Raw genomic sequence first — 24,387 nt, 5'->3', positions numbered from 1 at the left:
AAACAGGGGGGAAAAAAAATGAGAAAGGGCCAACAAGACACAATGAAAGGCTCAATCCCACGTCCTTCCACTCTGAATAGGAGGAATATAGCCCCCACTGCTACAATCTTCACCAGATCACAGAACTGCACCTGAACTGCACCTGGGGACTCGAGACACTACCACTTCAGCTGGGTTTTTGTCTGGTCTTTTTATTTTTCTACCATGGGGAGAGGGAGAGAAAGAGACTCAGACAGAAAGAGTAAGAGAGAATGTGTGGGGGCGGGGGGGGAGAGCTACAATTGACAGGCTTGGGAAACAAACATGCTGTACCTTAAATTAAAAACTCTCCTTTAAATGCAATCAGGAATGCCAGATGGGCTCGCAAGAAAACGCTCACAGAAAGAAAACCGCCCCGATTCTCCGTGTAAAAGAAATACAGAGATTAAATATTGTTTGGCTTTACAAGGTATTTACAGTGGTGTGTACAATATGCCTTAAGGTTGATTTCCACTTCTCAGTTACAGCAGCAAATCAATGAACACAACTGTAAAAGGTACTTACAGAATGCAGATAGAACATCTATAGAAATAAGGTGATTCTGTACCTCTAAAAATATATACATTGTATTTATAGTAAAAGAAAATGTCTTTCAGTCCCCGTTGGGACCAGATCGACCGACTGAATCGGTCACTGAAGAGTGTCCACAAAGGCATCGAACTCCTCCATGTTCTTCTCATAGATGGCCAGCTTCTCGGGCAGCGAGTCCTGGGAACAACAACAACTTCAATTTATACAGCACCTCTCATGCAAATTCTCAGAACAATTGACAGTGGTGGAGCACGACTTCAGTCGGGTGGTGGGGGGAGGGGGGAGAGAGGGGGTGGTGGAGGTGACCGTGAGCACGGTCAAAGAGGAAGATCGCGCTTGAAGATGGGAAAGGCGGGGTCAAGGCGGAGGGATTGAGGGAGCGAGTTCCAGAGTTTTGGGGGGTAGTGGGTGAAAGTGCGCCGCCGATGGTGAAGTGGAGGGCACGAGGGACAAGCAGGAGGCTGGAGAAGAATGTGAGAACGAGCCACTCCTCAACCTTCCTCCTTCGTCACACACACTCTCGCTTCTGGGTCAGAAGCTTCTGGGTTCAAGCTCCACGTTGGGAGTTGAGCTCATATTCTGGGCAGGCACTGGAGTCTCATGCTGGGAAAGCTCTGCATTGTCACAGGTGCCAATGTTTTTCCTTGGTTTCGGAGCCAACGATCCTCCAGATAAATTACTTATTTACTTCATGGCTGCTGGTGGCTCAATGGAGCAAATGTCTATTACATTTGTCCATAAAAATAATCACAATAACAATGTTACAGCCGTTCGCCGGGCTATTCATTTAGATTTTAACTAAAGTCTTTCTTACCAAATCCTCAGCCATCGACTGGGCACTGATATCTATAGACAGGCTGCTCAGTTGAGGAGGATTCTGAAATTCCCTGTAAAAGGTGCCCAGGTCCATAGGGAGAAAGTCATCCTTGGAGAAGGCAGGCTTCTAAACCAGTGATAGACAGAACGTTGTTACATCCCAAGCCCAGATAATAATTCTAACATCTGGTTCAGCGCCTTTCACATTGGGGGAAATTATCTAAGTGCTTCACAGGATATACTGTTTGGATGGGATATTGGCTAGACCACAACTGGAATACTGTGTACATCCCATTATGGAAAGGAAATCAGAGCCACAGAGAGGGTGTGCTGTAAATTCACCAGGCTCATATCAGGCATCAGTCATAAACTAAAACAGTGAGATACCAATGGTAGAATGTCTGGATAAGAAGGGATCTAGGGAAGTGTTCGATATTAAGACTGAGCGTGAGAGGGTTTTTTTCATTAGTTGGTAAATTGCTAACAAAGTGGCTAAATTCAGATTCTTAGTAGAAACATAAAGCCTCTCTCTCTGCGCCCTTCCTTGGGAACTCCATCCCACAGTCCCTTTGCCTCGCCCCCTCCCTTGCTTCTCTCAAGACTATCTTCTTCAACCGCGCTTTTGGCCACTCTCCCACCCCTACCCTCCACCACTCGTGATCCCAACCCCCAGATCGGGTCCAAATCCCGGAATGCCCAGCGCCTTGGGACGTCCTCCCAACGAGAAAGACGCTGTGTAAATGTCATTTGTTGTTGTGAAGCGGTGAGGTGAAATTGCTCGTAAAAAGGACTAGTGTGTAAAGCCAATTTGCTTTTCTCCCCCAACCATTCCTCTGCTCAAGCATCAACAACAACAGTGTTAGCATTTATACAGCACCCATCACACAGGGTAGAGTCCCAGAGCGCATCCCCTGCAGAGATAGTTTGAACACATGTGGACAGCAGACAATGAAGTCAGCACCTGGGGCCTGTGAACAGTAAAGGAACGCTAAGGAAAATGTCTTAGGAAATGACTTACAAGCTCCACCACAACAAACTCCTCCTGGGTATGGCCGCTGCTCCCACTGGACTGGCCAGAGTGAAGACTGACGTGAAGTGGGGATTCTGCGATGGGAGAGTCGGGTGGGTTTACCTGCGTTTCGGAACACAAAGAATGGGGTACAAATGGATCGCTGGCCAACTGTACAGCGAGCAGGTTGTGCCCTATAAATCCAGCCTAGCCACTAAAAAAGGGCGAATATCCCACCTGACTTACTTTTTTTTGTAGCATTTTAAGAGCGTACAGAATTTGTCTGCCTTAAATTTGAAGCTGGTGTGCTACAAGTCTCTTAAGAACCAACCATAAACTAGCTTTGAAGTTAAGACTCAATTAAGCAATTTGCTAAATTCTGGACCTTCTGAAATGCTAATTAAATAGAGTAAATCTATAATAATCCTTGCATTTGATAGGGCGCCTTAGCATGTCTTTGAGACGTCTCAAAGCACTTCACAGAATATACTGTAAACTGAATTGACTTGTGTATTTTGAGGACAAATGCAGCAGCCAACTGTGCACAGCAGCGTCCCATAGACAGTTGAGGATTGAGTGTCCAAATGACTGTTTTTTTCTATAAATACCGCCGGAAAAGCGCTCCACCAATCGACTAACAACGGGTTCCTTCTGACTGCTAGATAAATAGAGGCGTGTGGAGTAAGGAAACTTGCCCAACGTTCCGCTCTGCCCAGGAATCAATCCCAGGTCTCTCGCTTCCTGAGCTACAGGAATGCTAAGTAAGTAGAGTGAATCTAGACACTGGTGGAAGCACAGCTGATCTTTCACCATTCCTCAGCTCAGACAAAGGCAGTTGTGCCTGTGATCTGGTGCAGCGAGTGCTCCCCTGGAGATACAGGACGTGGGGACTGACTGTGGGACAAAGCTTTGCATTTCAGTTCAGCCCCTCAAGAAGTGATGCAGGAGGGAGGGGACAGTCAACCATTAGGTGCCCTTCACCCATCGCCAGGTAGCTGGCTACTGAGCACCATTCCTTCTGCCACGCGACCTGACTGCCTGCAAATCGGTGCGACAAAATGGAGCACGAGCCCCCCCACGCCTACCCCAGCAGCAGACTTGCATTTAATCCCCTCCACCCCAACCACCTTCCGGAGTGGAAATCGTGTCCCCCCCAGAGCCCATGGGGTCAAAATTGAAGCTTGTGCTAGGCACTAATTCACCTTGCATTTCGGTAACCTTTCCCAGGGCCAGACATTAGGAAGGCAACCAGACAACAACAACAATTTGCATTTATATAGCGCTCGTCACAAAGGTTTAGGGTCCCAGAGTGCTTAACAATAGCTGGAACGGGTTGCCAGGAGGGGTGGTAGGCACCAGGGCAATGCAACAGCTTGAGAAGCAGCTCAAACATCTAATTGCAGGGAGGAAGTTAGGGTGGGCACGCTGGAAGGATGAGATCAAATGGGTCAAAGAGCTTTCTCACCCCAACCTCCCCCGACCCCTCTCTCTCTCTCTCTCTCTCGTCAGGTGGTATTTTCACAGAATGGATCAAAACCACACAGTGCGCCCAGTTTATGGAGACTGACCCCATTAGCGACCCCTGTGGGTGCCTTGTTCAGCTCGTGCCAGACTCACCATGGTGTCCGTGTCCTCCGGCTCAACATTCTTTGGTGCAAATACAGCGAATGGCAGATCCATACCGGCAGCGGTGACCTGCGTTACACGGGATCGGCAAGTGATTTAGCTCAACAGGGAGACGGAATCTATACAGCGATTGTATCTCACAGCACATTGCAAGGAAAATGCATGAACCCAGTTACAACAACAACAACTTGCACTTATATAACGCCCACCACGCAGAGTAGTGTCTCAGAGCACTTAACAGTGGTGGAGCCTGACTCCAAGCTGGGGGGGGGGGGGGGGGTGTCGGTGGTGGGCGGGAGGTGACCATAAGCACGGTTGAAAAGGAAGATTTTCAGGTGAGATTTGGAAAAGGGGAGAGAGGGATAAGGGGGCAAGGGAGAGGGATTGAGAGAGAGTGTTCTAGAGTTTCGGTGGAGGAGGATGGCATTGTTGACTGTGTTGAACGGAGCAGAGAGATTCAGGAGGAAGAGGAGGCAGAGGGAGCCCTGTTCACAGATAGCGAGGATGTCGTTTGTGTCTTTGACAAGCGATGTCTCTGTGCTGTGGGCAGTCAGGGCAAAAACCAGACTGCAGGGGCTCGAGGAGGGAGTGGAGGGAGAGGTGTGACTGAGGTGTGACAATAATGTGTTCCAGGACTTTGGCAAGGAAGGGTAGGTTGGAGATGGGATGGTATTGTGTGAGATTAGAGGGATCCAGGGTAGGTTTTTTGGGGAGGGGGGTGATAACAGCGGTTTTCAGGGAGAGTGGAACAGAGCTTGAGAGACTGGTTGACCGTGTCGGCCAGCAGGGGAAGAGAGGGGGAGTTGAGTGACCGGCAGCTGGGTGGGGAGGGGATTCGAGGCAGTAGGTGGTGAGCTTCATGTGGGTGATTGTTGTGGTTGAAATGGAGGAGGAAGAAATGGGGGCAAAGGAGTGTAAGGAGGGAGGAGCGGCAGGAGCCGTGGCAGAGGAAGAAGGTGGCGTGGATGGTCTGGATGGGGTCATGGGGTGGGGAAGGAAGATGTACCCAAGTGGATTTTTCAATCTTTGAGGACTGAATCTTGTAACGGGCCCTTCACGTCGGTAAGACATCTCAGGGCGCTCGACAGTCAGGTTTTTTTTGACCTGAGCTGGGAGTTGGGGTCAGGAAGGGTAGAAGGGATGTGAGGATGGCGGAAGGCTCAGTCAAAGAGAGAGGTAGTTACACGGGACTTGAGGAAGTCAAAGAGGGGGTGAGGCTTAGACCTCAACCCACAGAATATGGAAGGACAGTAATCCATGTGCAGCACTGGCTGTGCTCCTGTACATGGCACACAGGGGCAGAGAGCCTCCTGGTGTTGGAGGTGAGCCCAGCAACCGCTGCAAACATTCCTGAGAACAGTTGGTGCTGACTAGACAGCTTTCCACAGGCATTCCCATAGTTGAGGGACATTAGTAATAATCTTTGGATTTGATATAGGACTTTATCACGTCTTTGAGACCTCTCAAAGTGCTTCACAGGATTAACTGTAAAGTAAATTTACTGTATATTTTGTGGGAAAAACGCGGCAGGCAATTGCTCACAGCAGCGTCCCACAAACAGTCGTGGATTGAATGACCTAATACTAAAGTAGTATTTTAAGTAGTGAAATTAACCACAATTGATGTCTACATTCTGCAGCTCAGCCTGTAGAGTTTGTCACGCTGGTACATCTGACTCCAAATGGGGGGGGGGCAGGCGGTCAGTCAAACAGCTTTAACCCAGCAATATTGCTCAGTACCTTGGAATGAAATGATGCCCTGGGCAACCTCAACGCAAGGTAAAACCAGGCAGAGCGAGGAAACGGCTTCTTTAACACTCGGCTCTATTATGCACCGTTTCTAGACCCGGGTGTTTTAAACAGCATGTGTGAACGGAGGTTTAGATAGTATTTACGGGACTCTTCATTATAGAAAGAGAGACATTTTCAGCACAGGAAGATACTTCACACTGACTCGATACCTGATTGGTTGGCTTATTGACGAAAGCCCCCACTTTTCTGGTAAAGGGGGGCTCCAGAAGACATTGGGGTGAACGACTCTTCCCCTCACCGCTCTTTGTCAGCATTTCTCCTTCATCGCTTCAAGAAAACAGTTGATTAGACAGAGGTCGTCGAGAGGGAACAGAATATCGCTGAAGCACTAGCCAGGGAACATCAGGCCCAGTCAATAGAGGGCAGCGATCACAGCCAAATCAGGCAATGAGCAAAACTCTCTCCACTCCCACAACGTATCTTATTCCCGCAATCGCGTTAGGGCAACCCATTCCAGCAACCAGCCCTCAATACACCGACTCCTCCAGGGCACTGGCCCCCAGTCCCCGGTGCCAAACAGACACAAATTACATATGTTTGATATAATGCCTTTTCATAGCAAAACTTTGAATGCGCTTCACTCAATGAGTAAAGTAGATTGCTGAGAATATCCCAAATTAAACTACTCAGAACTCTTTAGCCTCTATTGAGGAGGAGGAGGAGGAGGGGGTTGGCGTGTGTAAGAAAGAGAGATTAAAAAAAGGAAAGAGGAAAGAAAGAAGGAAAAGATTTTACTCTTATTGACTATTTTCTGTGGATTAAATCATCTGGAATTTTTCATTAAGATCATTTATAGAAGAGCAGTCCTCTTGGGGCATAACATTAGCTGCCTCTAGCCAGTTGGAGAAACATCTATTTACTGCAGCTCCCTGGTGTCTGTCCCGCAGCCAAGCCTCTATTCATACTGTCAGGTTGACGTTAACACCACGGGCCCTAATCATCGCAACAAGCCTATTCCATGGCACTGCATCAAAGGCTTTTTGAGAGTCCTCATCTACGAGCTAAATAGTTTACTCAAAACATCAGACCAGATTTGCCAAGCATGAGTTTCCTTTCAGATTACGTCAAGGGTTTTGTGCAAGTGCAAAAATGGGTCTGATGTGGGGCTAGACTTTGGCTGGAAAGTCCTTTGATGGAGACTAGAAGATGGCCAGAAATCAAAACCTGGTTAACCTGAAACGGACCGGTTCATGCCAAGTCAGGTCAGGGGATCCAAGTGCTCAATGTCAAAGTCCCTTGTTCCATTGAAAGCCTACAAGAATGACCTTCCCACCTTTTCCCCGTCCACAAGTGGCTGAACCGTACCTGGTAGAAGGAGATGTGTGACCGTGCCGGTTCAGATCCCCTGGGTGACAGACAGTCAGTCTGTCAGCTTCGGCCTGAATGCCGTGGGTAGGATGCAAAGGCAGAACAGGTATACCTCCCTCCTTGCCGGGGACAACCATCTAGGAAGGAGAGTAAGTCAGGGATTATCAAAACAGGAGCGACTTAGAATCCCTAACCGAACTAAGGAACACTCGCGGTAAAAGGTCACTAATTTAGGGCGAGCTACAATGCAACACGAGAATTATAACTCATACGTCTAGTAAAGGATGTTAGGAGCTGAGCCTTATTCGGTCAAGTTAGGATTTCGTGCTCCAAATGCAAAGTGCCTCTGAGGACTGCAACTCATGACAGAAAATGCACGTGCAAGTAAAAGGCATTTATATATCGTCCCAAGTACTGGCAGATTCCAGTAATCTCCCTGTTGTAACTCACTTGATGCGAAAAGACCAAAGCAAGCATGGGGACCTTCAGAGTGTCCGTCACCATTGGCTTGGGTGTCTGAAAATGTGTCTTACTAACAGTGAACATACACTGTGCACAGAACAGACACACACAAAAGAGAAAGAAGAAAAGAGAAACAGAACTTAGAGAGAAATGAGCAAGAGCTGCATGCATCAGAATCCCCAAAACTTTTAAAAGTTCGGATTGACGAGAGAGAGAAAAAAAAATCCAGAACGCTTGTGACAGAAGCCATGGGAAGCGACATCATTCTGTACACGAAACAAACACCATCGAAATTTACAACAATCAGTGATAAAACATCAAGATGGGTATCGAGGGGAACAGTGATCTAACTCTGATCGTCGCCATTTCTTTCCCACTGTGACAGCAAGCATACTAAATACTAGTGTGAGCCGTGCAGATTGGTATTTCCTTGGTCAAGATTATACTGCATTTGCAACGGAGATTAAAGCACACTACATACAAGAAATTCTGAGACAAGCAAATTCACTGGAAATATATTAACAGAGATTTGAATTTAGATGAATGAATGAATCAATGAAATCCGAATTCACTAAGTAGTTATCTCACACACTTTATTTGGATAGACTCACAAAAATTTCCCTTACTCCTTACCTGGGAGGGAGGAGAGGTGGAGAACGAGGTGGTACAGACTTCCTGGGAGTCCTCCACAAAGGGAAACTGTCCTGTATCGTCCTCGCTGACTCTGCAGATCGGGGAGGAGGGGGAAGGGGAGAGGGGGTGGGGCAAAGAGAGAGCAGAGAGATTTTGTGGGCGAAATTCACTGAAATTCAAAACATTTGTCAAACCTGCCTGCTCTGAAAGGTGCCACGGTGTTGAACACCACAGGCTTATCGTCAACCTGTTACATCCCAACAGTAACTAGCACGGTTTGGCTTAAAGTATTGAGGAGAGGGTCAGCCACTCCACACATGGAACAACAAAATTTGTAACGTGTAAATTTGAAAAGCCATTTATCAGGCCCATTCTCGTGCAATTACTTGCAACTGTCAGGGTACAGTGACATTGGCTGAAGCAATTAGCAGGTTTCCAATAGCGTGGACCAGGTGTTGGGAGACAAATAGTACAATAGGGTACAGAAAAGTGGCCATTTTTGTTCACCCCAAGACATTGTGAGAATGGCCCAGAGTCTCTGCTTGGTGGTGGACCAGTTTTTAAAATCAATTTCAGAAGTGGAAGAAACAAAGATAGGTGTTTCAAAGGTAACGATTATTATTAATAATCCTTAAATTATAATTAATAATAACACTAATAATCGAGCACTAAAGAGTTAAACTTCAGCGTTAACTTGAAAGTAAAAGCTAACCAAAGGGTGATGGCAAATAAGGGAATAGAAGACAATAACGGAACAAATTAAATGGAAAAAAGAAAATTATGGTAAATTGCGTAAATTTTAAAAAAAATTAAATTCAAAGTTGTCGCCACTAAAATTGAGATGTCAGACCTGGGAAATGAACCATTTTTCCGCCAATTGGCATCCAGGAAGCAGCAGAGTGGGTCTGATGCAGAGTAAAGCTCTCTCTACACAGCCTCACTAAGGGCAGCCTCAATCCAAGGCTGGACAGTGTGAGATTACTGAATCTACCACATGGCCAAATATATGCCTAAAGGCTGGTAAGCTGCTCTTCCTGGGTCCAACCGTAACTTATTCGTGGCTGGTGTGAAATTGCCGAATTTAGCATTTAACTTTCAATTCTGGGCAATGTTAAACTGCAAAACAGAATGCACTGAGATCCGGAGAGAGAAGAAATGAGCTCGCTAAGCTTATGTCCTGCGCTACAGTACAGCTAACGCTCTGAGCTTTTAGACTCAAGTTATTGTGTGTCACTGTCCCACCTGTAGTTACATGGGTGGAGTGGTGAAGATCCACCATAGGGACGATCTACAAAGTGGTCTATGATAATCCCCATGATTGGCTGGGTCCGCTCCAGCTGCCTGTGAAATAATTCACAATAAAAATAGTAACTTTTTTAAAAAATATGTAAAGATAACGACCTATTAAAAATAATATTAATAAACTATTATAAAGATCCCTACCTCTCCGACTTGCTTACTCAACTTCCCAACCCACCAACAACATTCGACTAGATCTGGCCCCTGCATATCCCTCGTGCTCTCTTTTAGCCACTACCCCCCGAAACTCTGGAACACTCTCCCTCTATCCCTCCTTCTTCCCCATCTTCAGGTCAAGCTTGAAGACTTTCCTCTTCAACCGTGCTTACGGTCACCTCCCCTTCTCCCCCCACCCCGGCTCGGTGTCGGCGTCGTGTCCATCGCGCTCTTGGACGCTACCCTGTGTGAGGGGCGCTATATAGATACATGTTGTTGTTGACCATGTAACTCAGTTGGTTAGATTTACTTGACAATAACTCTTATAAGCAATTGGGAGGAGAAAGCTCTATCTCTCCCAGTGAAAGAGTCCACTTTTTTCTTAAAGCTAAAGATTCAAGATATTAAAACGCATGGACTGAAGATATCTTAGATGGTCTTATGGAACTTTTTCTTAAAATAATATATAATATAACAATAAGATCAAGGACTTACAAGGCTCTGTGATAGTACATCTACCGCACAGTCAAATATATGCTTCAAGATTGTTCCCTGATAAACTCTGGCACAGACACTGCAGAGCTGATTACTACCCGACCACAGTATCAAAGATGGAACGGCAGCAATAGATGACATTAACACAATGACATTAAAAAAAACGCAGTTAATGAACGATGAGAAAAGAACTATAACTCAACAAGGAATGAGTTTCAGAAAGCTTGAAAAATGTTAAGAAAAAAAGTCAAAGCTGGAAAGGAGAGAACCCGTCAGCATTTGGCCTTTCTTTCCTGTAACTTCCAGAAAGGAGCCACATCTTTTTTTCCCCCACTAATCTATTCCTTAATAGTAACACTTTAGGAAGGATATCAAGGCCTTGGAGAGGATGCAGAGTAGATTTAACCGAATGGTACTAGGGATGAGGGACTTTAGTTACGTGAAGACTAGAGAAGCTAGGATTGTTCTCCTTATAGCAGATAAGTTTAAGGGGAGATTTAATAGAGGTGTTCAAAATTATGAGGGGTCTTGACAAAGTAGATAGGGAGAAACCGTTTCCACTGGCAGGTCGGTCGGTAACTGGGGGACATAGATTTAAGATAATTGGCAAATAACCGAAGGGGAGATGAGAATTTATTTCTGCCATTGTTATGGCCTTATATACACTGCCTGAAAAGGTGGTGGAAACAGATTCAATAATTTTCAAAAGGGATTTGGATAGGAACTTGAAAAGAAAAAAATTACAAGGATGTTGGGAAAGAGCGGGGGAGTAGGACTGATTGGGTAGCTCTTCCAAAGAGTTGGCACAGGAATTTTGGGCCGATTGGCCTCGTTTGGTGCCGAACTATTCTATGATTCTATAATAATCCTGTAGCTCAGTGGTTAGAGCACTCGATTTTAGGCAGGGCGAAACGTTGGCCAAGTTTCCTTGCTCGACACGTTTACCTAGCAGTATGTGAGAACGTGGTTGTTAGTCAATTGGGGAATCGCTTATCTGGAGATATTAATTCCTTCAAAAAAAAATTGGTCACTCAATCCAAAACTGTGTGTGGGAGGGACACTTTGTGCGCAATTGGCTGCCACGCTTCGCCCCAAAGATACATAGTCGCTGCCCATTACAGGATATTCTGTAACGCGCTTTGAGACGTCTCGAAGTCGTGTTAAGGCGCGATATCAAATGCAAGGATTATTGTTATTCAGGTAAATTGGAAATTCTGACAATACATCCATATCCCCCTTTGTGTGATACTTAGCTTAAAAACTGACAAGAGAATAGGAAATGAAAAAGAAATGTGTTCAGCGAAAAGAGTGACAAACATTTGGAGGAGGCGAACAGCATAAGTAGCGGTAAAGAAACTATGGAGGGTGTTGTTACCAAAAATGGTCTCTCAGTCCATGATCGTTTGTGGGACACTACTGTGCGCTGGTCACTCGCATAACAGTCAATCCACTTTACAGCTTATCCTGTGAAACGCTTTGAGACGTCTCGACGACATGAAAGGCGCTTTATCAAATACAAGGATTATTATTATTATTAAAATGGAACCAGACGTATTCCTGCCAATTAAAAGGATTTGGCCATTTGATATAGTTTGGGGCTATTAGTTTTCGCCTGCACCCAGGTGTCCAATCCTCCAATTGCTTTCAGCTTGGGACGTTACCAGTTTACCTGCTCGACATGAAAGCCAGGTTGGTGCGGTAAGCACATGACAAAGTGACTGTGCCCACAGGGGTTCCGACCGTTCCAACTCGCACGGTCTGGAAACCTGGGAAGAGAGAGAGAGAAACGGTCTCTGACACATGGAACACAAGGCCTCAATACTTCACAACAGTATACCTCGTGCTTGAAAAGGGAAAAGATGGCGAATCCGGGTGGGAGTGTTGGGAAACATTTTGCAGGTCAATGGAGGACAAGGGGTGTGTGCGTGGGGAAAGTCAAAGCTAAGCAGCCTCTGATACCTCCTGGCAGGTAACTACAGGGAGGTGACAGTTTGTGCTCCTGCCTCATACTTACCACTAAACAATGCTGCGTTTTTACACATCGCAGCTGAATTGGAAAGTACCACAGTATAATTCAATATCCTCCATTTAGTGCAGTACTTTAGCTTTGTGGTTAGAGAACTCGCCTCGCAGGCAAAAGGACTGGGTTTGATTCCCCGCAGCCCAAAACGTTGGGCAATTTTCCTTACTCCACACGCCTGTTTACCTAGCAGTAAGTAGGAATCCCGTTGTTAGTCGATTGGCAGATCGCTTTTCCGGGGGTAATAATCCCTTCCAAAAAAAATAGAAAATAAAGGAAAATGCTGTCACTCAATCCACAACAGTTTGTGGGTCACTGCTGTGCGCAATTGGCTAGTGCGTTTCACCGACAAAATACAATTAATTAATTTTACAGTGTGTTCTTGAAGACATGATAGTAATTACAAGGATTATTATTACTTATGTTACCCACATGGAATTACTACACTCTGCTGAATCGCAGAACAAGCACCTCACTGCTTGTGTAAAAACTGGAGCAAATTAAAGCCAGTCCTCGCTGTGGTTTAATTCAGAGAGCGTCCTGATCCAATAGCAATACAAGTGGAAGCACATTAATGCTTGGCATTGCACGCTGTGCAAGGTATTAAAGGACGGTGCTTGCACACCCCTTTAATGCTGCTAACGTTCTTAGCGGGGCTCGAACAAACTAAACCTGTGGCATAACTGGAGTGGCCTGGAGCGGCTTGGCACCAAAAGCATAAGCTCACGATCATTAGTGGAAGAGTAAAGCGGAGGCTTTATGACGCCCGTTCTCACTAGTTAAACAGATCAGCAATAGAGCACAATATAATACAAAATGACATTTGTAAGGCACCTTTCACGTCGGGAGAACATCCCAAGGCGCTGAACAGACAGGGATTAGGATCCGAGCAGGGTGGGGGGCGTGGGGGGTTGGTGTCATCAGTGAGTAGTAAATGGTTTGTACGTAAACCTGTATTGGTTAAGTTTTACTTCTCGTACACAGCAAAACATAAGCAGAAAAGGATTGCAATGAATTGAACAGCTCCCAGACAGTGCAAACAAGCCCGTTATAAAAATGCTGGCTTCACTAACATGATTTGTGGGGACCTCCCTGTCTGATCCCATTGTAACAAATCTAGATTGCTACTTATTAACTGTAAATGGAGGTACTCTTGATGTTTTATGAAGCAGACCTTGAACTCGAGTCGATATTGAAGACGACAGATTGTATATGCAACATAACCTCATAGACACACAGAGCAGTAAGCATTTTTGCACGGACCTTATCTTTAAAAATCAGGACAAGAGAATAGAAAATGCAAAAAAATATTTTTAGTGAAAGGAGTGATAAACATGTGGACCAGACCCCCAGCACAGACAGATTGATGGACAAAAGGTATTCTGCCCCACCCATTGGAACTCCACCCAATTCTCTTCTCCCCTGCCTCCATCAAGACGTGCCTCAAGAGACTACTCTTTGACCGTGCCTTCTGCCACCCCACTACCACCTGCCTTCCACCCCTCCTTATCCCAACCCCCTGCTTGGGTCCAAATCCCTGACTTTCCAGCGCCTTGCAATGTCCTCCTGCGATTGAAGGCGTTACACAAATGCAATTTGTTATTATTGCCATTTTCAAAATGAACCAGACAAGTTTTGGTGATCAGGTTTCGAGTCAGAGGCATCACGGGGAATCTCTCTCAACGCTCTGGCAGCGTGTTAGGTAAGCAGATCCGTTACTCTAGGAGGATCAGGAGGAAAGTTGGTGGGGTTTGAGGTGGGGATGGTGGGTGGCGGGGGTGGAGGGCGGATGTTTTAAATAAAATTTAGGAACGCACCTTCACCCAGACCATTCAGTTGCACATCTCCAAAATAGATCCTGAAACAAAATAGAAAGTTAGTTGGCATGGAAGCCAATGCATTTATTGGGGCTGCTTCTGACGGACGAGAAGTTAAAACAAGATCCCATCTGCGTTTGTTTAGATGGACATTAAAGATCCCGTGGATAGTTCTACTGAGAAAGAGAAGGAAGTTTCTCCCCTTGTGCTAACCAACAATTCCCCAGATAAAATTAGTCACGGATGTTTGTGGGGTAGTTCTGCCAAGCATGTCTCCAAAATTGTTGGTTGGTTATCGATTATCAAATTGCTTTTCCAGGGTAATAATCCCTTCAAAAATAACAAAAAATTTAATAATTTGGTTACTTAATCCATGACTGTTTGTGGGACACTACTGTGTGCAATTGGCTGCAGTGCTTCGCTCATAAAATATACAGTCAATTCATAAACTTTACAGTATAGTCTATAAAGTGCTTCTAGGCGCTATATCAAATGCAAGGAATATTACTGATAAAATAGTTTACTGTAAAATCTTTATAAGTGCTTTAAAACATCTCGATGACGTGATATTAAATGCAAATATTATTAATTATTAAACACTGTCCTCTTCCAAACACTGGCTCACAATGCAGAATCTGCAATCCTGCTTGAATAAATTTTCAGTCCCGCAAACAGCTTTTCGTAAATATGTTACAAGGAAATCTCCATCGTGGCAATGCGCAAAAAGAAACCTCCTGATGCGATTGCACAATACAAATTTATTTGATAATGTGCTTGATCTCCTAAGAAGCACTTCACGGGCAAATTCAAACACAAAATGGAACCTTCCTTCCCCCACCACACAACCACCATCCCACCAACAGCTGCTTATGCGAGGCATAGGGAACCACAATCCATCAGAAGCGGAAAGAAATCAATGTCTTCCAGTCGCGAAGGTAGAAGGTGAAAGCTGGAGAGAATAATAGGCTAGCATTTTTTATACCTGTACAGGATTACGTAGTCGTGCCCTTGATTTCTGGATAGTTTATACGCAGGCGTTACTCTTGTGATTGCAAGGAGAGACTTCAGTAGCAAAGAGAGTCTGTTGTAGACAGTGTAGGAAACTTTAATCTCTTTGTCACACCTGAGCAATTAGAGAAAAAATAGCAATATAAAAAAAATCGTCACCTGTGTTATTTCTAATATAATATCTATTTTGATTATTTGCTGTGATTGGGGAATGTGAGTATCTGACTTTTACTTGTAACAGTTAAACACCCACTCCCCACCATGAGGTACCTTTCCCTCCCCTTCACAACACTGGTCAGAATGAGGACTTCTATGTCGTGCAAGGCCCTCTACTGTCCACGTGATGAACAAACAGTTTAATTTGAGAATGAAAATAGGAGTCGCTAAAAACAGAAAACGTTAACTCATTTTCAACTCTCCATAAATGCTGGGTGATCTCAGCGACGTCTGTTTTTTTTATTTCAGATTTCCAGCATCTGGAGTATTTTGCCTCTAGTTTAAATTTCTCGAGGACACNAAAAAAAGCTTGCGCAACTTTCAACAAAGATGAGAGCCTCGACAGGCAAACTTACTTCTCATTCATTTCCAAACACCATGTTTCCAGCTCCATGGAATCTCCCTGTCACATGAAATAGAAACAGGATTGAAATACATACCAGAGCCCTAATCATCTTTTAGTACCAGGGCAGCTGGTGTTTGCTGATCACTAAAGTCCCCAAACTGAAGCAGGCGAATAAATAAAATGGCAGTGTCTTGAAAGGGGACATAGATTTGTAACCTATTTTCCTATGAAGACACTCATAAATTTCATTCCATGCTTTTGTTTTTCCATCACACAACTTCTAATCTCGGTTGAAATATTTTGGCTTGATAATATTAATCTGAAGTAGTTACATATTTGGAGAGCGTGTTCTTTCGCTTAAGCAAGCAGTTAGAATATTTTGCGCGGGAGGCTAGTGCGGGGGAAAAGAGGAGGAATTATTTCTTAGTTTACTCAGAATATTTAAAATCAAGCCCTCACAGCTGTACCTCAGACGTCTTGAGAGAGATTTCCACGCACATTGACCGGCCGATTCCCGGCAGCTGTCCCGCCAGTGCCTTCTTGGCTTCATGGGTGACTTCAGGGATATCCTTTATTGCCAGATTAAACTGCAACAGGGAATGCCACAATCGTTATTGTTTCATTCGCTACAGGAGAGCATCGCAGGATAACTCATCCAACTACATTACCCCAACTGTACATTTCACGAGTTAATAATAATAAGAATCCTTGCATTCGATTTAGAGCCTTATTGCGTCGTTGAGATGTCTCAAAGTGCTTCACAGGATGTACTGTGAAGTGAATTGACTTGTATTTTGTGGGCGAAACGGAGCAGCCAATTGCGTATAGCAGTGTCCAACAAACAGATGTGGATGAATTTTTCCCACCCAAAGATCACACAAAGGTTCAGAGGAAGAAGGTCCTTGTTTGATCTCATCTTTCCACCCTACCCTCCTCCGATTTTCCTTTGTCTGGTATGGATGGTGCACTGTCTACCCAGAGGGAAACACCCTGCTCACCTAATCCCGGAAAGTCACCTAATCCCGGAAAGTAACAGGCGCAGGTTGGCAAGAGCCAAGGCTTGGGGACCCCAGAATAAGCATTTGGAGGTACTGCTGGAGTTTAACCAGCTTGCTGTTGCAAATACTGTCTGGCAAGCTTCCTGCTTCTTCAATTAGGACGCCCCTACCCACCCGTGAGGCCTTTGGCTTACAGGGTTAACAGGACCCGTGCAGGAAGAATCGCAGCCCTGGAGACCTTCTCGATTACAGTGATCTTCTCTAATCTCACATCCACACTTGTTCAGAATCACAGAATTTTCAGCATAATAGGAGACTATTTGGCCCATCAAATGAAATTATTTTTAAAGTTTACCACTTTACCACAGATGACCTATTTTTAGAATCTTAGAAGGTTCCAATAAACACATTTTAAAAATACAGTCAATCCACTTTACAGTGTATTCGTGAAGCTTTTTGAGACGTCTCAAAGACGTCATAAGGCGCTATATCAAATGCAAGGATTATTATTATCATCCAGCATGAGATAACAAGCTTCCACTCTCACCCAATATTAAGCTATAATTGAAAACTCCTAATCCCTAAAAACAGGATTAGGTTTGGACGCAAAACTAATTTCTACTTCAGTTCTGATGCAGAGAGAATAAAAATCACCAATGTATTATACTATATTAAGATTCTGGGGGGGAAAAGACAAAGAGAGCCTTCAGCCACTCTGCCCCCAACCTCTGAACTCCACCCCGCAGTCCCCTGCCTCACCCCCTCCCTTGCTTCCTGCTTCCTTCAAGACCCGTATCAAGACCCTCCTGTTCAACCTTGCCTTTGGCCACCTACTACCCCCTGTCTTCCACCCTCCCCGATCCCGACCCCCAGCTCGGGACTGAAACACTGAATGTCCAGCGCCTCGAGAAGTCCACCCGACGTGAAAGGCGCTCTACAAATATAATTTTGTTGTTGTTGTAAAAGGAATGATATGCAATTCAATCCACCCGGAGCTGGTCAAGAGTACACAAAACCCATCCACTTACCCAGTCTGAGCCTGTTGGAGAGGAGGAGGAGTGGGTGCATATCTTCTCTCCGAGTCGCGCCTGCACAATCACTTGCGCGGTCTAACAGACAGATAGATAGAAAAGTTTTTTAAAAATTATTGAAGATCTCGTCATATTTTGTATATTTTTGTCTTTTTTCTAACAGCACGAGTTTGAAGAAACCAGCCATAAACTTTACAAACTCTGCAATAAAGCTTCAAAAACGAGCTGGGAATTTGAACATCGTTGATATCAACAGTACTCGGTGGTTAGCAGCAGTACACACAATTTTGTGCGCAATTGGCTCCCGCATTTCACCTGCAAAGTACAGTCAATCCACTTTACAATATATTCTGCACTTTGAGACATCTCAACAACACGATAAGGTGCAATATCAAATGCAAGGATTATTATTATGTAACAACAGGCCTAGATTCTTGTTCTGTCTCATGTTAAGGAAATGAATGTGGGAAATGAAGAGGCAAATCGACAGCTGAGCTTTATTTAGTTTGAACAGAACTGCAGACCAGAGGGAAGACTAATGGGAGCTGCAATCCTCACCTCACTTGCTATGTAAGGTGATATAGTCTCCAAATAAAGTCTGGTCAGCAAAGCTGTACCAATGTAGAAACATTCCTACCTTCAGGGCAAAGAATTTAATGAACTTGTCCAAGTCCTTCTTATCCTGAGGGTTCAGTTCACTGTCCATGGTTATAGAGATTCTGGTGGGGGGAAAAAAAACAGAGTAACTAGTATTGATTTGTAAAGAGTAAATCAAGTAAAAGAGATTGCAAAGTTGCAATTAGGAAATCTTTTCTCTCCTTCCTGCTGTGTGTTTGTGGGGGGGGGGGGGTGGGGGGTGGGGGGCAGGGTAGTTAGTTAGGGTTAGGGAGGGGGTGGAGGGAAGGAAAGACACTGGAGTTGTTCCCATTTTCACTCATCCTAATCCAGGCTCAAGGCCCCAACAGAAAGCCTCTGGTTGAACGTGAGATGATAACAGGATCAATGGACCATGGTCAATAGCTTGCTTTTGCTCATTGTACTTGGTTGCACATGAAGAGTTATTTCTAGGTTTGATGCTACCTGTATCCCAGCATGAGTAGCCACTCTGAGGAAAAGAGCAAAGGGGAAATGAGTTGCGGAGGGGATGGGGAGGGGGGGGGGGAAAGAGGGAGTGGGCGCGGTGGGGAGAGACAAATTAAGCAAAACTCTGGTCTGGCTACAAGGCATTTCCCTTGGCCTACAGAACTCTCCTGTGGTGTGTAAACATTAGCGCTTTAAGTAGACAAACTCAGAACAAAAGGTACTCATTTTGCCAACAAAATACAGTCAAATTCACTTTACAATATATTCGTGAAGTGTTTTGAGATGTCTAATGACGTAATAAGGCGCTATATCAAATGCAAGTATTATTATAATTATGTTCATCAATTTTGCAAGAATGGAAATGCTGGGATGGCATAAATGATATAGCCAATCCTTCTGCTATCTTTAAGCATTAATTGTGTTACTGTGTTCACAAGGCATTACAGAACCCCACACTTTGTGTTTTTCGATCTCCACAGAGAACTTGCTGGTTAGTAAAGTCCTGCAAAATGTGTTAAATAAACTGGAGACATCCCAGGGGAAGTGCTTCCCCATGACCCACAACATATAGTCAATTCACTTTAAGGTATATTCTGTGAAGCGCTTTGAGATGTCTCGAAGACATGATAAGGCGTCATATCAAATGCCAGGATTATTATGGACGACCCTGCTCTACTCATTTCAGTTCCAACAAGGCGTGAGCGTGTCAAACTTTGAAATGTGTATTATTATTGGAATCGTCTGAAAATCCAGGTCATTTGCTAATAAATAAATTTAAAAGCATGCAAGTACTGTTTTTGTAAATAGTGATTCACTTTACATTGCAGCTTATATGCCACGCACATATGTTGGGGGATGGGGGGGAGAGAGAGAGAGAGAGAGAGAGCAGAACCTCTTCCTGATTTAGCTTACCCAGTGATAAAAATTAAGAGGAAGTACCTTCCAGAAACCGTCTCATTAAAATTCAGGTTCAGGCCAGATTTTTAGACCACAATAAGGTTAAATCAGTGCATCGTCATCTGAAACCCGAGAGGAGTTCTCTTATTACCTTCAAATCACCTCCTCCTGTTCAGGAGGATAGTGTTTAAACATTGGCTTTTTTTTTGGGTGAGCGATTCTACATACAGTGCTGAAAATCAGCGGATAAACACAGTGAAATATCAGTGGCTCGAAAACCTGATAACACCCGGGCTAAAATATTACAATTTGAGACAGTAGGAGATTTAAACTCAAATCAGTTTGTAGCTGATTTCAACAAAACTTAACCTAGTTATCCAGTACACACACATACACACACACACACACACACAACCCACGAAACGCGCTGTTAAAAGGTGAGTTTACACAGTAAGATTTAACACTTTCAGGCCATCTCCCGATTTGGAGCACACAGGAGAATATTCTACATTTCGGAAGGCTGCCTTCATACCACCGTCGACTTTCTGGTGTGGAGAGGAGAGGAGGGAGGGAGTGGGGGAGAGGAGGGAGGGAGTGGGGGAGAGGAGGGAGGGAGGGAGTGGGGAGAGAGAGGAGGGAGGGAGGGAGTGGGGGAGAGAGGGAGGGAGGGAGTGGGGGAGAGGAGGGAGGGAGGGAGGGAGGGAGGGAGGGGGGAGGGAGGGAGGGAGGGAGGGGGGAGAGGAGGGAGGGGAGGAGGGGGGAGAGGAGGGGGGAGGGGGAGGGAGGGAGGGAGGGGGGGGAGAGGAGGGAGAGAGGGGGGGAGAGGGGGGGGAGGAGGGAGGGAGTGGGGGGAGAGGAGGAGGGAGAGGGGGGAGAGGATGGGGAGGAGGGGGGGAGAGGGAGGGACAGGGAGGGAGAGAGGGGGGGAGAGGGGAGGGAGGGAGGGGGGAGAGGGGAGGGAGTGGGGGGAGAGGAGGGAGGGAGGAGTGGGGGGAGAGGAGGGAGGAGGGAGTGGGGGGAGAGGAGGGAGGGAGGGAGGGGGGGAGAGGAGGAGGGAGGAGTGGGGGGAGAGGAGGGAGGGAACAGGAGGGGGAGAGAGGGGGGAGAGGATGGAGGGAGGGAGGGGGGGAGAGGAGGGGGAACAGGAGGGAGGGAGAGGGGGGGGAGAGGGAGGGAGGGAGTGGGGGGAGAGGAGGGAGGGAGGGAGGGAGGGAGGGAGGGGGGAGGGAGGGAGGGAGGGAGGGGGGAGGGGGGGGGGGGGAGGGGGGGGGGGGGGGGGGGGGGGGGGGGGGGGGGGGGGGGAGGGGGGGGGGGGGGGGGAGGAGGGAGTGGGGGGAGAGGAGGGAGGGAGGGGGGGGAGGAGGGGGGGGGGAGGAGGGGGGAGGGGGGAGGGGGGGAGGGGGGGAGAGGAGGGAGGGAGGGGGGAGAGGAGGGAGGGAGGGGGGAGAGGAGGGAGGGAGGGGGGGAGAGGAGGAGGGAGGGGGGGAGAGGAGGGAGGGGGGAGAGGAGGGAGGGAGGGAGGAGGGAGGGAGAGAGGGGGGGAGAGGAGGGAGGGAGAGAGGGGGGAGGGAGGGAGTGGGGGAGAGGAGAGGGGGGAGAGGAGGGAGAGGGGGGAGAGAGGAGAGGAAGAGAGGAGGTGAGGGAGAGAGGGGGGGAGAGGAGGAGAGGGAGAGAGGGGGGAGGAAAGGAGGGAGGGAGAGAGGGGGGAGGGAGGGAGTGGGGGGAGAGGAGAGAGGGGGGGAGAGGAGGGAGGGAGAGTGGGGGGAGAGGAGAGAGGGGGGGAGAGGAGGAGGGAGAGAGGGGGGGAGGGGGAGGGAGAGAGGGGGGAGAGGAGGGAGGGAGAGAGGGGGGAGGGAGGGAGTGGGGGGGAGAGAGGGGGGGAGAGGAGGGAGGGAGGGAGTGGGGGAGAAGAGGGGTTGAAAAGCACGACAATGCAGAAGCGATCCCCGGTTTACAGCGCTATTAATGTCCCTCTCTGCTCCCAAATTTCACGCGGGTTACAAATGTCACAGTGTGTGGCAAAGTGACGGGCGCCGTGTCTCACAAACACATCCGAGCTGCGTGTGGGCAGAGGGCATTCTGCCAGTTAACGGGATCATTCACCCCCACACCCCCACACCCCAATAGCTTTGACTTTTTAAAACCATAAAGATAATAAACCTCTGATGCTGGAGTCGGATTTTCTTGGGGACCCGATTTCACAAGTGAACTGGTAGCATCGTTTCTGATCGGTTTCCCCTTCCAACAGTTCTGAACGCACCGCAATTTAAATAAAGTCGGAATACCCATCAATAGGTTTGCAGTTCCCGAGGCCCTGGTTCTTGTGCTTCTTTTTTTCTGGATCAAAACGCCACTCTTTTTTTTTAAAAAAAAAGGAAAAGCTTTTGGGTTGTGACCCAGGAGAGTTCAGGGTTTTAACAGCTAAATAAACCACTGATGGTTCAGTCTGTTTCGACTTCATTCCACCTCTCGTTGAAAGCACTCCGGCCCTGTTCCTGCTCAGCCCATCACTGAGTCCACAACACTTCCCCACATCTGTTCCCCCACATCATCCCCGAGGAATGGATGAAATGTATTAGTTTGTTCGATTGACTGCAGTGCTTTATTTTCAAAAGAAGCGAACGCGGATTTTGACAACTGACGACTGGGGATCGATTTCGAACCTCGAAAACGGATCGCTTTTTCATTCGGGATCCGTTTCCTCTTCGAAAACAAGTCATGGGACACAATTATTTGTTAATTTAGCCAAATGCAGCTGTTGGCGTTTGCACTGGGACTCGGGGCCCCTAATGTTCACTGGATCACAGCACACACCCAGGGGTTGCTTTGGGGGTTAAGTTGAGGAAACAGAGGAATCTTCGGATTGAGAAACCAGATATTATTTGGGGATTCAATGAAATGGCGATTGTGTTGACATTTGCTGCAGCAAATTCCTATGAACGTTCGCCTAACAAAAGCCCCCACACAGTCACTACACCTCCACACCGTATCAAACGCGAGGAGTTTGATTACGAATGATCATAATAAATAAATGAAAATTAGATGGTTTTTGGTGTGTGTGTGTGTGGGGGGGGGGGGGGGGGGAGCGGTGTTAGGAGAAGATCTATTTTCCTGTATAAAACCCGGTGGGTGTTTACTGGTCAGGTTTTGCTCTGTGGTTGAGGCGGTGTTGGGAGATGAGGAGAGTCGGTGCTCGGCCGACACCGCCAGACCGGGGCGTGTGTTTCTTGTACTCCCTTTCGCGTGTGTGGGAAAAAAAACACGGGGTTTGGGGGAAAGGAGGGCGCGGGTGACTCATTATTTTAAACATTAACCTGAAAAACAGGTCCCCCCGTCCCTTCGGCAAAGCTGTTCTTACAATTGGTACTATCTGCTATCTATGGTGGGCAACACACACACACACATATTTATGATAATATTTATGATAATATTTATGATAATATATTTCGGGTATATATACACACACATATAGATATATATTTCGGGTATATATATACACACACACACACATACAGATATATATTTCGGGTATATACACACACACATATAGATATATATTTCGGGTATATATACACACACACATATAGATATATATTTCGGGTATATACACACACACATATAGATATATATTTCGGGTATATATATACACACACACACTCTGGGCTACTTTGGGGCGAGTATTTTGGGCTTCAGACCTTATTCTAATTGCTGGCAAACCCTGACCGGGGGTGTATCACCCAGAGCCCCCCCTCCCCTCCCCCTCTGCCTGTCCGCCCCCTGTCTGTCTCTCCCCCTCAGCTCCGCGCTGACAGCCCCGGCCCTCGGGCCCTCGGGCCCCGCTCGGTTGTGTGGTGTTGACCGCACTCCCCCACAGCCCGAGCCGCCGCGGCCTCCACCACTCACCCCCAAACATCACAGCGGCCTGACTGGCCCGAGGACGATCCCCCTCCTCCTCCTCCTCCTCCTCCTCCCGCCGCTGCTGCTGCTGCTGCTGCTGCTCCCGGAGCGGAGCCGCGCACGACGGTCGGACACAAGCGGCGAAGGCCCGGTTTCGGGTCAAAAGAACCCCCCAGGACGCGGGGACGGCGCAGCGGCGCGTGTTTACCTCGGGCCACGCCGCGCGCCGCACTTTCGCCATCGCGAAAAAAACTCCCACCATCAATCAAAACGCAACATCCTAATTTTTGTTCACAGCTTTATAAGGGGCGAAATAATATATGTACATTTTTTTTTTTTTGGGCGCGGCGGTCGGGGGGCGCGCACCCACCCCGCCAATGCCACGGGGAAGCAAACCGGCCCCGAGTAAATAATAACCGGGAGCCGCCGAGTTTGTGGAAAGTGCAGAGCGGGATCGCGCCGCTCACTTGTTGTGGTTCGGCTCTGCGGCTGCGCAGCGCCGTCCCCTGCCACTGGCCTCCACGTCACGGAACTACAACTCCCAGCATGCAGCTGGCGCCAGGAGGAGCTGCGCGCAGCCGCAGTCAGACCCTTGTAGCCATTCGTGCAATTGACACAACAAGGACGTGACAGCCGTCCTGAGCAGTGCATTGGGCCGAAATCATTACAATTCCGGGGATCTGTTTGAGACGTCTCAACGACGTGATAAGGCGCTATATCAAATGCGAGGAATATTATTATTCTCTCGACTCTCGACTCTCTACCCCCTCCTCGCTCCCTCCCTCACCCTGACCATTCCCCCCCCCCAATGCTCGGGTCCCGACCCAACTGTCCAGCGCTTTGGGAAGTCCTCCCGACGTGAAAGGCGCTCTATAAATGGAATCTTGTT

The 24,387-nt window shown here is 47.0% G+C and overlaps 1 protein-coding gene across 3 annotated transcripts; it reads right to left on the bottom strand.

Annotated features, from left to right (window-relative positions):
- Nucleotides 1-434: 434 nt before the first annotated feature.
- Nucleotides 435-23,828, bottom strand: atg13 (ATG13 autophagy related 13 homolog (S. cerevisiae)). Of its 3 annotated transcripts, XM_007904813.2 has the most exons (17): nt 23,505-23,828; nt 18,259-18,340; nt 17,619-17,699; nt 16,060-16,179; nt 15,603-15,649; nt 15,005-15,145; nt 14,023-14,063; nt 11,855-11,951; nt 9,478-9,576; nt 8,236-8,326; nt 7,591-7,689; nt 7,138-7,277; nt 5,982-6,099; nt 4,013-4,090; nt 2,405-2,518; nt 1,385-1,513; nt 435-747 (listed from the first exon to the last, which is right to left on the bottom strand). In XM_007904813.2, the coding sequence occupies exons 2-17, from the start codon at nt 18,325-18,327 to the stop codon at nt 670-672; spliced, it is 1,542 nt and encodes a 513-aa protein (XP_007903004.1). In that variant the 5' UTR covers nt 18,328-18,340; nt 23,505-23,828; the 3' UTR covers nt 435-669. The 3 variants fall into 3 exon arrangements, with proteins under 3 accessions (XP_007903004.1, XP_007903006.1, XP_007903005.1); XM_007904815.2 differs by lacking the exon at nt 9,478-9,576; XM_007904814.2 differs by lacking the exon at nt 7,591-7,689 and having other exon boundaries at nt 23,505-23,826.
- Nucleotides 23,829-24,387: the final 559 nt, after the last annotated feature.

Source organism: Callorhinchus milii, unplaced genomic scaffold (genome assembly GCF_018977255.1).
Source record: "Callorhinchus milii isolate IMCB2004 unplaced genomic scaffold, IMCB_Cmil_1.0 Scaffold17, whole genome shotgun sequence".
Classification (NCBI taxonomy): domain Eukaryota; kingdom Metazoa; phylum Chordata; class Chondrichthyes; order Chimaeriformes; family Callorhinchidae; genus Callorhinchus; species Callorhinchus milii.
This window is presented reverse-complemented; position numbering and strand designations above follow the sequence as displayed.

Coding starts and splice junctions, on each gene's coding strand:
- atg13 (XM_007904813.2), bottom strand. CDS start 18,327: ATGGACAGTGAACTGAACCCTCAGGATAAGAAGGACTTGGACAAGTTC. Junction 15,650..16,059: donor TCTCTCTCAAGACGTCTGAG/GTACAGCTGTGA, acceptor TTCATGTGACAG/GGAGATTCCATGGAGCTGGA. Junction 7,690..8,235: donor CCACCTCTCCTCCCTCCCAG/GTAAGGAGTAAG, acceptor TTCTGTGCACAG/TGTATGTTCACTGTTAGTAA.